Source organism: Misgurnus anguillicaudatus, chromosome 7 (genome assembly GCF_027580225.2).
Source record: "Misgurnus anguillicaudatus chromosome 7, ASM2758022v2, whole genome shotgun sequence".
NCBI lineage: Eukaryota > Metazoa > Chordata > Actinopteri > Cypriniformes > Cobitidae > Misgurnus > Misgurnus anguillicaudatus.
The window spans coordinates 40376902-40389983 of NC_073343.2; the positions used below are offsets into that span (position 1 = coordinate 40376902).

General features: G+C 36.9%; 1 protein-coding gene across 1 annotated transcript in view; it reads right to left on the reverse strand.

The window, feature by feature from the left end:
* Positions 1 to 13082, reverse strand: part of mipol1 (mirror-image polydactyly 1) — a 99055-nt gene that overhangs the window by 12391 nt on the left and 73582 nt on the right. The window contains exon 12 of the mRNA XM_055172443.2: positions 8600 to 8691. Within this exon, the coding sequence (XP_055028418.2) occupies positions 8600 to 8691 (92 nt within the window). The remainder of the gene's footprint in view (positions 1 to 8599; positions 8692 to 13082) is intronic.

The window sequence follows — 13082 nt, forward strand, 5'->3', positions numbered from 1 at the left end:
AAGGTTTGATCATTTATGCTTACAGCTCATGATTTGATGCAAAACTTCTGCATAGCTCAGTGGAAGAGCATTGCGTTAACAGTGCAAAAGACCTTGGGTTCGAAACCGGGAGCACACATGTTACAAAAATATATGGGTGATTCTCACGAAACCATTGAAACACCACGGCACTAATGATTTTAGCTTTAAAATGTGTAATATAGTAACATTAAAAAGCATCAGAATTAACACAATACTGTGTTCTACCTTGCACAATGTGTGATTTCAACATAAGAATTTATAATTGTAAATTTTATCTCATTTTCTGCTGAAATTCTCATTACCGCAATGTGCCAAGCTGTGTTTGAACATGCGTTATGTTGTAATTTAATCAAATTAACACAAAAATATTAAGAAAAAAAAATGGATGTTTTGCTAGACTACTTTAGATGACAGAAAAAATATTTACTGAATATTCATGTATAATAATAATGAAGAAAAATTAGGAAAATGATGTCTCCATGACTGATGTTCTCATCCTCTGCAACACTTTTTGATGACAGTTTAAGAACACATACAGAATTTTAATAAAGTTTGATTTTGAGTGACCAAGCACATGGACCAGTTACTTCAAGATGGCTACCTGGTAATATCATTTTTTTTACAGTTAGTTTTAAATATTGTCTTGTCAGAATGCTTACACGACATTTTGATTATCATTACCGCAACAGATGCTTATTAAATGTTAATTTAATTAATAGAAGCATAATACTTTGATTTTAAATGCATGTGCAGAATCTCCAAATTATGTTCTTTCAGGTTTGTGTGTTGATGTTTTCTGACTGTTGCGGTAATGAGATTTTTTAGGACTAATTTCTTAAATTATGTTACAAAAAGTGTTAAATGATAAGTAAAAGTTTTTAAATTAATGTTCCCATTTACTCCAGACTTTGTTTTTCAATGTCTGGTGGGAAAAAAGTAAATTAAAGCAATTTTTTAATTTTCATGCGTGACATTTTTAAAACCAAGTTTTCGTGAGAATCACCCATATATAGCTTGTAATGCACTTTGGATAAGCATCTGCCATATGCGTAAATGTGAATGTAAACTTTAATACTTAGGATTAAAAACCTCCCAAACTATAAGCATAGAAAAACTTTAATAGCTTTAATATGACACCAGCGCCATAGAGATGTCAATAACAGGTATGAACAATGATGACACCTGCTCCCCTCGGCTGTCTTAATAACGCATACAGGTACACCACGCTCACCTGTGACCACAGGCACGCACAAAACCAGAGCGTTTTAAGTGGGTATTTATATTCGCTCGGGAAACAATGCACTCAGAACAATGCAAAGATTAGTCAACAATGCAAACTGTTCGCTCAGAGTCGCATGCGCTCCAGGGCTCATGTGTCATTTGTTACGAGAAAATCTTGATCGATTGCCACCAGCTTTTATCTTTAGGGTTGTGTGTGTGTGTGTGTGTGTGTGTGTTTTGGTCCTAAAGTCATAGAAGTCATTCAATCCTGATAATTAGATCCAACGGCAGCTCCTTCTTCATTTTTAAAGCAAGCAGTAATCAATTCTGATGTGATATTGATGGTCGAGAAAGTGATGTAAAGTTGTGTGCTTTGTTTAATTAAATGCAAACATATTGGGTACAAAGGTCCTATGACAGTGACAAACAAGGGCAGAGAAGCATTGCCACACTATGGATTATCTTATCTAAGCCTGCCCACCCCCAAACACACAACCGCTTCTTTACTACCCGGCTCTCCATCCTGGCTCCACCACAGAGCACAATATGAGAAGTCACAAGGGAAAAACCTGACCTATACACAGTACCTGTCCGGCACATATCTATATCATTTAGGTACACATATGTATACATTTGGTACAAATATGTAAATTTAAGGTATTAATATACTCTTTTTTGTAACAATATGCACCTCTTAATTAAAAAGCACACCCCTAAGGTCCCAAAACCCGGATCTGGGCTCACTGTCAATGCACATTTATCAGCCACCAAGCCAAAATTTCTTCAGATTTTTTTTTAGCTCAAATCTTGTGTTAAACTAACCAAAGTACGAGCAGCAATAATAGTGATGCTTTTGTATTTTTTTTTTCATAAATTTTTTCATCAAATGTATGTTGGTTTTATTACGATTTTAAATTTATCCTATTTTTACCTTTACTTTTATTCACTACGTATAGTTTTTCTCAGAGATGTGAAGTAGTGAAGTGTTTTAAGAATATGCATTTTATGTGTTTTTCTGTGGCAAACTAATTACAATGCATAATATTGTATGTTAAACTCCACTACATTTCATATATACAACTTGTATTTTTTACTGTTAATACATTAAATACATTAAAAATGTAGTACTTTCTTATGTAGTATGTAGTAATTTTTTAAATTACTTTTACTTTAGTAAAAGTAATAAGGTACTAAATTTTTAGTGTAAAGAAGTATTAAATTAAATTTAGTATGAATAGTGGAATAAAAAGTATGCTTAAGAACATAGTGAAGTCAAGAAAAACACTAAAGTTAAAGTAAAATTACTTGAGTGCAAAAAAAATTTTTTATTTAATGCAAAGTAATAAAATAAGCTTCCATTGATGATTGCCTTAGCAAACTCCACTATAATAATAAAAGCAATGCTCTTTTGATACTTTAAATCTACACTATTCAGTGCATCCAAGTGACAGCACGTCAAACATAAAACACTCTTGGCCATTTTAGTGTCTGTATTGCACTAGGTTTCATAAAAGCCACCAGACAGCCGATCGGCGCAAAGTGTTAAACATTAACCAGAATGTAAGATACCTGATCGCAGAGGTGGGATCCAAACAAACCTGCCCTCCACAGACCGATTAAACATTAACATGCCCACAAAATGCTATCAGATGGGAAATGTAAAATAACCTTTTAATAGAGAGCCCTTATCTGCGGGTAAAAAGTACATAGAGACGGCAACAAGAAAGAGAGAGGCGTTCCAGACAGGTGGACAAAAACTGACCTTAAAACTACCGACCACGTCCCACCGTCAGCCATTACTACACCAATCACTCATGCTGACATCTTCTGATAAAAGTTGTGCTAGATTCGATACGTCTCTCTCTCTCTCTAAAGCACAGATGTTTGAGAACACACCCGACCAAGCAGAAAAACACCTACGTTTTACTAAAAACTACAGACGCTTGTGGAGGAACACTGCTGTGCAGCTGGATAAAGGAGATGTTGCTGTCGGCGAGGGGTTTCGTGCAATCCACAAAATGAATTTTGCTGCACAGAACGGGGACGACGGCTAATGCAATGACTGGGGTTTGCGCTGTTTTGGGGCTAAAGCTGCTTAATGCCACAGATGTTATAAACGCCACGTAAACTTGCATTGAGCAACACAGCATAGCATTGGTGCCATCAACGGCCAAGAGACTCTTATATTAGTTCAGCCTAAAATGCAGGGGTTTTGATTAAAAGGGGAAAACACAACAAATATAGATATAAATAATCACTTCACTGATGTTATGCACTTGCTACTGTGAATTTTTTTTTATAAATATTACATCATCTAAGAAAACCTCATGAGTTATTATGAACCAAACACAAAATAAACTAAATATTTATAAGAATATTCACTCTCACGGTACAAAGGTGTACTTTTTGAAAGGGTACCGCCCCAATGACACCTTTTGCATCTTAATTTGAGCATGTGTATCTTACTTTGTACAGCATTGCGTTAGCGACGCAAAGGTTATGGGTTTCACTCCTGAGCAATGCAGACGACTGGTCTCTCCATACAAGAAGTGGCTAGAAGCTGTAATCACCAACAAAGGCTTTTCTACAAAGTATTAAATAAAGTGTGTTCAACACTTATTCCCTGTGTCATTTCACTTTATTTATTATGACTCAACTTGTATACTTAAATGTTCTCATTTGTTTGTATGAATTCAATACTTGGCTTGATGGCTACATCTGGTGAAAATTAGAAATTAGAAACACTTAGAAATCCCCTTACTGATAAAAATGCTGATGTGCCAAATACTTATTTTCCCCGATGTATAAAGGAGTTCTATATGTAAGCAATAAGGTACGAGAAGCTGTGCTGTATCCGCTTCGCGTCGTGCCTAACAACGCCCTTCAGCCGTTACTTATTCACGATACAGCACTTGCCTCGAGTACCTTATTGCTTTTATAAAACGGTTACCACACAATATTAAAGTAAAAAAAATATTAGTGCAACTTTCATGAAGTTAAATCAATAAAAGCATTCCTTCCGCTACAAAAAATAGTCCCTGACTGCGAACAACAACATGAAAGCTCAAATAAAAACAACAAACTGTTTTCAGACTTTGTCTCATTATATGTTTATGTGTTGCTAAGGGTGTTGCTAAGGGCGCAGTGATATTAAATAGAACTGTTGGGTGAAGCGGTCATAGCAGTGTTTTATCGTGAATAAAGCACACCTATTGACCAATCAGAATCAAGGATTGGAACTAACCGTTTTATAATAGGAATTATACAATTCTTCTGTGGATGAAATTATAAACTAACAATTAATACTTAAAGGGGTCATGTGACATTGCTAAAAATAACATTATGTTGTGTATTTGGTGTAATGCAATGCGTTTACGTGGTTTAAGGTTACATTACATACGGTATATACCTATGCCCTGAAATGTGTCGATTTTACAAAAATAAAAAGATGATTACAGAAATAATAAGAATACAAGTTACACCTTCTTTCTTAGCGTATACATATGGGCGATGTTGTGCAAATCTTTCCACACAGTGACAGATATGTGGGGGCGTGTTTAAATAAAGCATTTTAGGAAGGTTTGGATGAGCATTTAGTTTTCTTTGGGTTTGAGACTTCAATCTTTGCGACTTTATGGATCTTCTATACGCAAAAACAGCTTTTAACACTCCAAAGACTAAGAAAAACATAAAATTGCATCATATGACCCCTTTAAAGGAATAGTCCACTTTCATAAAAAAATCAGATAATTTACTCACCCCCATGTCTTCCAAGATGTTTATGTCTTTCTTTGTTTAGTCGAAAAGAAATGATGTTTTTTAAAGGAAAACATTCCAGGATTTTTGTCCATATTTGTGGACCTCAACGGTTTGCAGCTTCAAAGGGCTCTAAACAATCCCAAGGGGTCTTATCTAGTGAAACCATCGTTATTTTCGCAAAAAAATAAGTAATTTTTAACCACAAATTTTCGTCCTGCACTAGCCGTGTGATACACCAGCGTGACCTTACGTATTACGTAACGCGTGACTTATGTAAAACTACCACTCAAGTGTGATGAAAAAAGATCGTTCCAACATTGTTGTATGTGGAATTATACTAATTAATGTCTTTGTGTAAGTTTGTTGTTTAAAATAGTCCGCAAGTGTGTGTTTCACATATAAAACGCGTGACCTTTCCACATGATTACGTAATACGTAAGGTCGCGCTCAGTGTTGGGGCTAACATTATGTAATAATATTACTCTTCTGAAGTAACGAGTAAAGTAACCCATTATGTACACATTAATATCGGAGTTACTTTTTTAAAAAAGTAACGCGAGTTACTTTTCAGTTTAATTATTTGAATTAAAAAAATAATAATTTCCTGAATAAAACTGAACGTAGTTATGCAGAATTACGCACTGTATGAGTGCACGCCTGAGCAGGAACAGTTTGAGTCAGAAACAGAGATGACAGGCCAGAGCTTGACATTTCTGCGATGCAAACCTGCAAAGCCTGAACGAGATCAAGCAATAACGCAAAAGAAAAAGTAAAGCAAAAGTAACATAAGCATTACTTTCCTTAAAAAGTAACTAAGTAACGCAATTAGTTACTTTTTTAGGGAGTAACTTAATATTGTAATGCATTACTTTTAAAAGTAACTTTCCCCAACACTGGTCGCGCTGGGGCGTCACACGGCTAGTGCAAGATGAAAAGTTGTGGTTTAAAAGTACATTTTTTTTGCGAAAATGACAATCGTTTCGCTAGATAAGACCCTTATGCATCGGTTGGGATCGTTTAGAGCCCCATGAAGCTGCATTGGGGTCAACTACATGGAGAAAATCCTGGAATGTTTTCCTAAAAAATAATTTCTCTTTGACTAGACAAAGAAAGACATAAACATCTTGGATGACAAGTGGGTGATTAAATTATCAGTAATTCTTTAAAGATTAGAGATTTCAATAAAAGCAAAATTCCTATGCACAAGCTAAAATTAATTACCTTAAGCATAAAAATAAGAAAAACACACAAAAAAGCATGAATATTAGAAGAAACATGCACTTGTCGAGTTCTAAGTATCTGCTAATGACTATTGAGCTGAGAGTGTTGACAGATCGAGATGTTGGTGTGGGAGATGATGAGCGATCGCTGGGGAGATGGAGACCCGTGGCGTTAATACGCATCAATCCAACGCCACCTCCCTCCGCTTCTGGCCGATGGTCAAACAAAGCACCTTAAACCCACAGTCTAACCTCTCCTTCACCGCCCGGCCAATGATAACCCATTAAAACAACTCGCTCCGAAAGTGCAAAATTGCAAAAGTGTTGCTCTTTATCAGCAGGGAGCTCGCGTACGCGAGACGGCTCTATCAGAGCCCAAGGTTCACGCGGCAGACATTTTCCCATCCTATTCTCGCTCTCATCTGTTTTGTGCCCTTTCATCTGACACAGACTGTCTGTTATCCTAAAAGACACAATGGAGGTGGTCGGGAATCCTGAAAGCAAACACACGCAGCCATCCTCTGGCCTTTGTTGTTCCTGGAGGATTCTCCTTTTAAAGGTTCAGCTCTGTGGCCTCATCGGCAGGGGCCGGGGACCAGCGACGGACACCCTGATGATCACACAATGCAGATTGTCTGGAGGAATACAATGTGCCCCGTCTACTCATCCAGCAGCGAACAGAAAGTTCTAGAGCAGGGGTCTTCAAACTTTATGATGGCAAGGACCACCAAATACGATTAGGCTTTTACGAGGGACCCCCATCCAAAAATTAACTCTGTATATTCACTTATATATTTTTTTGTCTAAAAACATTTCAACTCAGAAGAAAGCATTGTTTCCAAATACTTGGCTATATAGTGGATTTTTAAAAATTTTGCTTTGTCTTTTTGCTCTGACAAACCTTCTTGTTTGGAACATGACCACCATTGTACAATTATGTTATTAGACAGGATACAAAGGCAATGCTATTCAAGATGTAAATGCTTTTCTTAAGAACTTGGAATTGTTTTTGTTGAACTTATAAACCAGGTGGTTTCTAACTGGGAACTTCACAAACACCATTATGCACAATGACATGCACACATCTCATTGTGTCATCTCAGATCTGAGACAACAAATGCAAATATAAAAGTCCTTGTCGCACGCGGATGCACATCTTATTGAAACCGGACGCAGCTCACTTAACCAGCGTGACCAGTTTATGAGCCAAATGTATTTACTTCATCTCATCTATCCAACCCCTCCTCCCCGCCAGATAAAGCCCAACTAAAGCAAACAGCCTTTGGCAGGGAGACAAGCGGGTAGGGTGGGTCTGCGGTAGTCCATCACCACCAGTGAGGTTTGGTTATTTAAGACCCTGACTATCGCTTTGAATAAAAATCTTAAATGAGGGCAAGGTTAAACTCAGGGCCAAGACAGTCAGATGTTAGGTGGTGCCGAAACATTTGCGGTCGATGCCGCTGGAGGTTTTCACGCTTTGGCAAAACAACTACAAGAATCTCATGACTTTAAAGTCTCTGACCTCCAACAGAGACCACATATGTGGATTGAGATCTTTATGAATGCTTCAAACATCCACATCATGAATTCGTGGTAGTTAAACGATTCGCTCGACTTAATTTGAGTGATTTCTTTTTTTACCAGAGCAAAGCAAACACGTCTGATGAACGCTGACCGTAATAATTGAGTTTTCCAAAAGCAACAGGGTTCAATCTGAACATGTCCCCAAATATTCAAGCTACATATCGTAGCCTTAGGGGCCAGTCACACCAAAAGCGCTTTAAACGCTTGCAAACGCAAGGCCCGACGCACTGCCTTTTTTTAAAAAAGAGCAGTGCGACGCGGCTTTTCAAATTGCTAAGCAACCACAGAGTCAGCTGTCTTGTCAATCAAATATTGAAGCGTGAGCGCTCTTTTGCTGTTAACTGTCATATTAGCAGAAACTTTAAAAAGAGGGCGCTTGCTCTGACCTTGTTTGAGGGTGAGAGGTGCACAAACACACAGGAGAGAGTGAGCGAGTGGAGTCTGGTTCTTCAAAACAGCTATAAACTTCCCTCACCACAAAGTAAGGCCCGCCTCTCCCCTCATTCGATTGGACAATGGAAAGACGCGAATGACGGAGCGCTTCTCCGCTCTCAGCGCTCCTTCAAAAACGCGTGCGCGGCAGGCGGCAAAAAACCGCAAGGCGCTCGGCGAGCATAAACAGCGCGCAAACGCGTCCTGCCCATAGAATATCATTCAAAAAAGGCGCCTGCAACTGCCATAAACGCTTTTGGTGTGACTGGCCCCGTAGACTAAATATCAGAGGGGGTGTGGTTATATTCCAGTTTGATTGGCTCATTTTGGGAGTGTGAGATCAGATGGTTGACCTGTAATACCTGCGTAAGGTTTGTAGCTCCTCTTCAAGTGTGCGACTGAGCTCCAGGGCTTTATCTCGTTGCCTCTGGGCTTCCACCAGCTCCTCTTCGAGCTGTAGAGATAAATAAATGTCATATCACATCAAACGGCAGTGATAAGTCCATGATAAGAACTACAGTAGCAGTTATATTGACCAGGATGGGTTTTTCCCAATGGTGAGCAGGTTGAACGATTCGCAATGTAACACTTCACAATAAGGTTGTATTTGTTCACATTAGTAAATGCAATAGCTGGATGCACTAACAATGAGCATTGTCATTTTCAGCATTTATTAATCTTTGATAATGTAAGTTAGTACATGCTGGTTTATTGTGCACTAACTTGATTTTAAAAATGTATTAATGCTAAAAATTAACATAAACTAAGATTAATAAATGCTGTAGAAGTATTTTCACTGTCAGTTTATTTAAGCTAATGCATTAGTTGATGTTATACCACGGAGTTGTTGAATGCTTTATTCTGATTGGTTGGAAATTGTTCCATGGGTGTTGATTAATATTCAATAACCGCACACCTAACATTTAAAATGTCTTAAAAATTGGTACCAGAGCATTGTTTTTGGTAACCGTGGTATAAGAGGAATAATTGACTTGAATTAAATTATCCGAAAATAATGCACACCCAAGGATAAGGGCTTGTTATAGTTGTGGGTAGGTCCTACGGTGTAGCCGCGAAGGCGTAGGTTCCGCGTCGGTTTTCATTTATACTTTTGCGTCTGCGTCAACGTGCAAACACACGTGCACTTTATACTTTTTTTACCTGACGGAAGGGGTTCTGGTGGACCAATCACAGTGCTTGCGGTCCACGTAGAACTTACGCACTGTTAAAAATTTTGCGACGTGCACGTCAGGCTACGCAGAGCTACGCACAGGCTACGAATAACCTACGGCATAGAGCTTACGCACGACTATAAATTGCGCTTAAACCATCCTGGGTGTGCATTATTTTCTCATAATTCACCGGCCCATCGTCAATTATTCCTTACTAAACAAATACAACGTTATTGTAAAGTGTTACCAGTAATGATGAATAAATTACAAAAATTTACAGAAAATGTTAATAAAAATGTATTATGTTCTCAAAGCAGATGCCAAAAGTGGATGAATAAGGAAAAAGCAGCCAATAAAGAGCCCATAAAAGATTTAATTCTTTGAAAACTGCTCAAAAGCATCTCATCGTGAGACCTCAGGAAGCTCCTTGATAAAATGATTAGATGATTTTGCTTATTTTAAGCCAAGGGTAAATACAGCGTAGTTGTTAGAATATAACAGTTTTAAATCCATTTGCTACATAATTTTGATGAGTTTACTATTTTTCTAAAATGAGACCCTGGACCACAAAACCAGTCACCAATGTGAATATTTTTAAAATTGAGATTAATACATCATTTGAAAGTTGAATCTGAGGGTGCAAACAATCATAATGTTAAGAAAGTTGCCTTTAAAGTTGTCCAAATGAAGTCCTTAGCCACTACAACTACTTTTAAACAAGTTTTGATATATTTATGGTAGGACATTTACAAAATATCTTCATGGAACATGATCTTTATCCTAATGATTTTTGGCATTAAAAAATCGATAATTTTGACCCATACAGTGTATCGTTGGCTATTGCTACAAATATATCCGTGGGACTTAAGATCATTGTCTTAAATGTGAAAGATCTTAAGTTCCACGGTCTTAAAGTCCATGGTCCTAAATGTGAAAAAAAAAACATTTCAAACTTTTGAACTGTACACTGCTGTAATTATGCAGCTGGTTGCCAGTAACTTACTGTAGAAGATAAAGACTGAAAATGTTTCATGTTCATTTAACTTTCAACAAACTGTTGTGAGTAAATAACATAAATGTAAAATCTACAGTAAGTTACCGGCAACCAACTGCCAGTAATACTGTAATTTCTACAGAAACGTAAAGCTCCACATTAACACTTTAATGAAACTTTGCCTGTAAGGTATGTAGGTTTGTAACTATCACTGCAATGCAAAAACATTTTTTAATCAGATTTTACAATCTGATTTCTTCAGAACTCAGACCAACTGAACTTCATTTATGTTTCATTGGCAGTAGCATGTTGTGAAAGCGAGTGAACCCTGAACTGTTGGGTGCAGGACAGGTGCAGGACCTTAAACCTGCTGCACACAATAAAGCCTCTGCTAATGACCAGCCGTTGAAACAGATGTATTGATGAACTCATCCTCTCAACAGCTGGCTGAGCAGACAGGCACAATGGAGACTGTCTAAACAAACATGACAACCCGGCCCGCCCTACTGTAAAGGCCTCCAATATACTACCAGAGACACAGCGGATGTTAGAAAGAGAGAGAGAAAGAGAGAGAGATAGAGAGAAAGTTGAGTTAAATATCTGTCCTTTATTGTGACCCTGTACCACATAACCAATCAAAGGGGTCATTTTTAACATTGAGATTAATACATCATTATACGAAGAGTTTCGTTGCAAAACGAGATAAATCCATTTTTTAACATTTTTGTCAAAACATGTTTAATATTATGTTATCATGTTATTATTTTGTTTTATGGTGCTAGTTAGCTGTATTTTTTAAGTTATGAAGGTTTAAATCAAAACAAACCAACTGCAGTTGCATTGAAATTAATTGGAATGCACAACCAAAAAACGCGATTTCTGAACAATTAAAAAAACGGTGGTTATCTTGTTTTGCAACGAAACTCTTCATATATCCAAGTTGAATAAATAAATAAGCTTTCCATTGATGTATGGCTTGTTAGAATAGAACAATTTTGATTAAAACTATTTGAAAATCTGGATTTAAAAAAATCAAAATATTAAGAAAATCACCTTCAAAGTCTTAAAAGATTTTAGCAATCGCATCCACTCACAAATATACAATTATAATATATCTACAATAGGACATTTATAAAATATCTTCATGATCTTTACATAATATCTTAATGAATTTTGGGATAAAAGAAAATTCGGTTACACTGTTACATAGTACTTAAATATATAATTACAAAGTAATAATCATCAACAACATGTACTTACTGTAGGGTTGGGGTTAGGATTAGGGTTTGGTTTAAGTATTAGTTGCACGTAATTATGCATAATTAACTGTTATTACTATAATAATTACATGTAACATGTGTAACAAAGAGACCGTAAAATAAAGTGTTACCGAAAAATCGATAATTTTGACCCATATGATGTATTGTTGGCTATTGCTACAAATATACCCATGCGACTTACAGCAGACTGGTTTTGTGGCCCAGGGTCACAATTTACTTAATATTATTTCATAACAGTATATAGTTTTAGCAGTCACTGCACACAAAATAAAAACATTTGCCAACCATGTAACATTTGTACAACATGAACTGTGCCATTTCATTTACAGAAAGGAAAAGAAATGATGATGTAGTATGATTTTAGTCTGTTATCGTGTGGCTCCAGAAGATAACACAACAGTCGTATTGACCAGTTTTATGGCCCTATCTTGCTTTTGGAGAGCTTAAAAAGTTTAACCAAAGAAAGCCGTATGGGTTTGGAATGACATGAAGTTTCTTTTCGGTAAACTATTCCTTTAATAAATGTAGGGACTTATCTTCATCATAAGGATTTGAGTAACTGTTCAACAGTATCCGCTATAATCAGGCCTTTGTAAAATGGAGGTTAGTCACTGATAACTTTGACATTTTAACAGTTTTCTTTAAAAATGAAAATACCTGTGCCTTATCTTCTGCATGAGGGTGGTGTATATTTACCTTACAACCAACAGGATTCACTGACTTCAAAACATTTAAACACAAACTGTTGCTAAGAGAACATCATTTGAAATAAAGCTAAATCTTATCTAAATGCAATCAATGTAACTCACAAAATGCACCAACCTGAGCATGCACACGGCTATATGGCTGATATACGTACCAACACAATCTTGTACGATTTCATTCATATGTTTAAGTACAATCCCTTTGATGCTGGGGTCAGGGCTGGGGTTTCATTCGTGCTTTTTGGTTAGTCGTACGTTTTATATGATTAACGTTGAACAAATTTACAACGTACAATGTTGCTAAGACGACATCATTTGACATACAGCAATATCTTATCTTAATGCAGTATATGGGTCTTCAAAGCGAAATTTGCAAAGCCTCACTATGACGTCACTCGCAAAATGCGCAACGCTAGCATGCAGATCGCTACACGGCTGAAAAACAACACAATCTTGTACGATCTCATTTGTACATTTTAGTACAATCTCCTTTCACCCCTGTAACACTAGGGTTTCATTTTTATTTTTTGTAAGTCGTACGTTTTGTATGATTAACATTGTACAAATTCACCACAAACTTTTCTTCTTAGCAAAATTTGCAAAGCCACACTATGATGTCACTCGCAAAATACGCAACGCTAGCGTGCACTCCGCTATATGGCTGAAATACCAACACAATCTCGTACGATTTCATT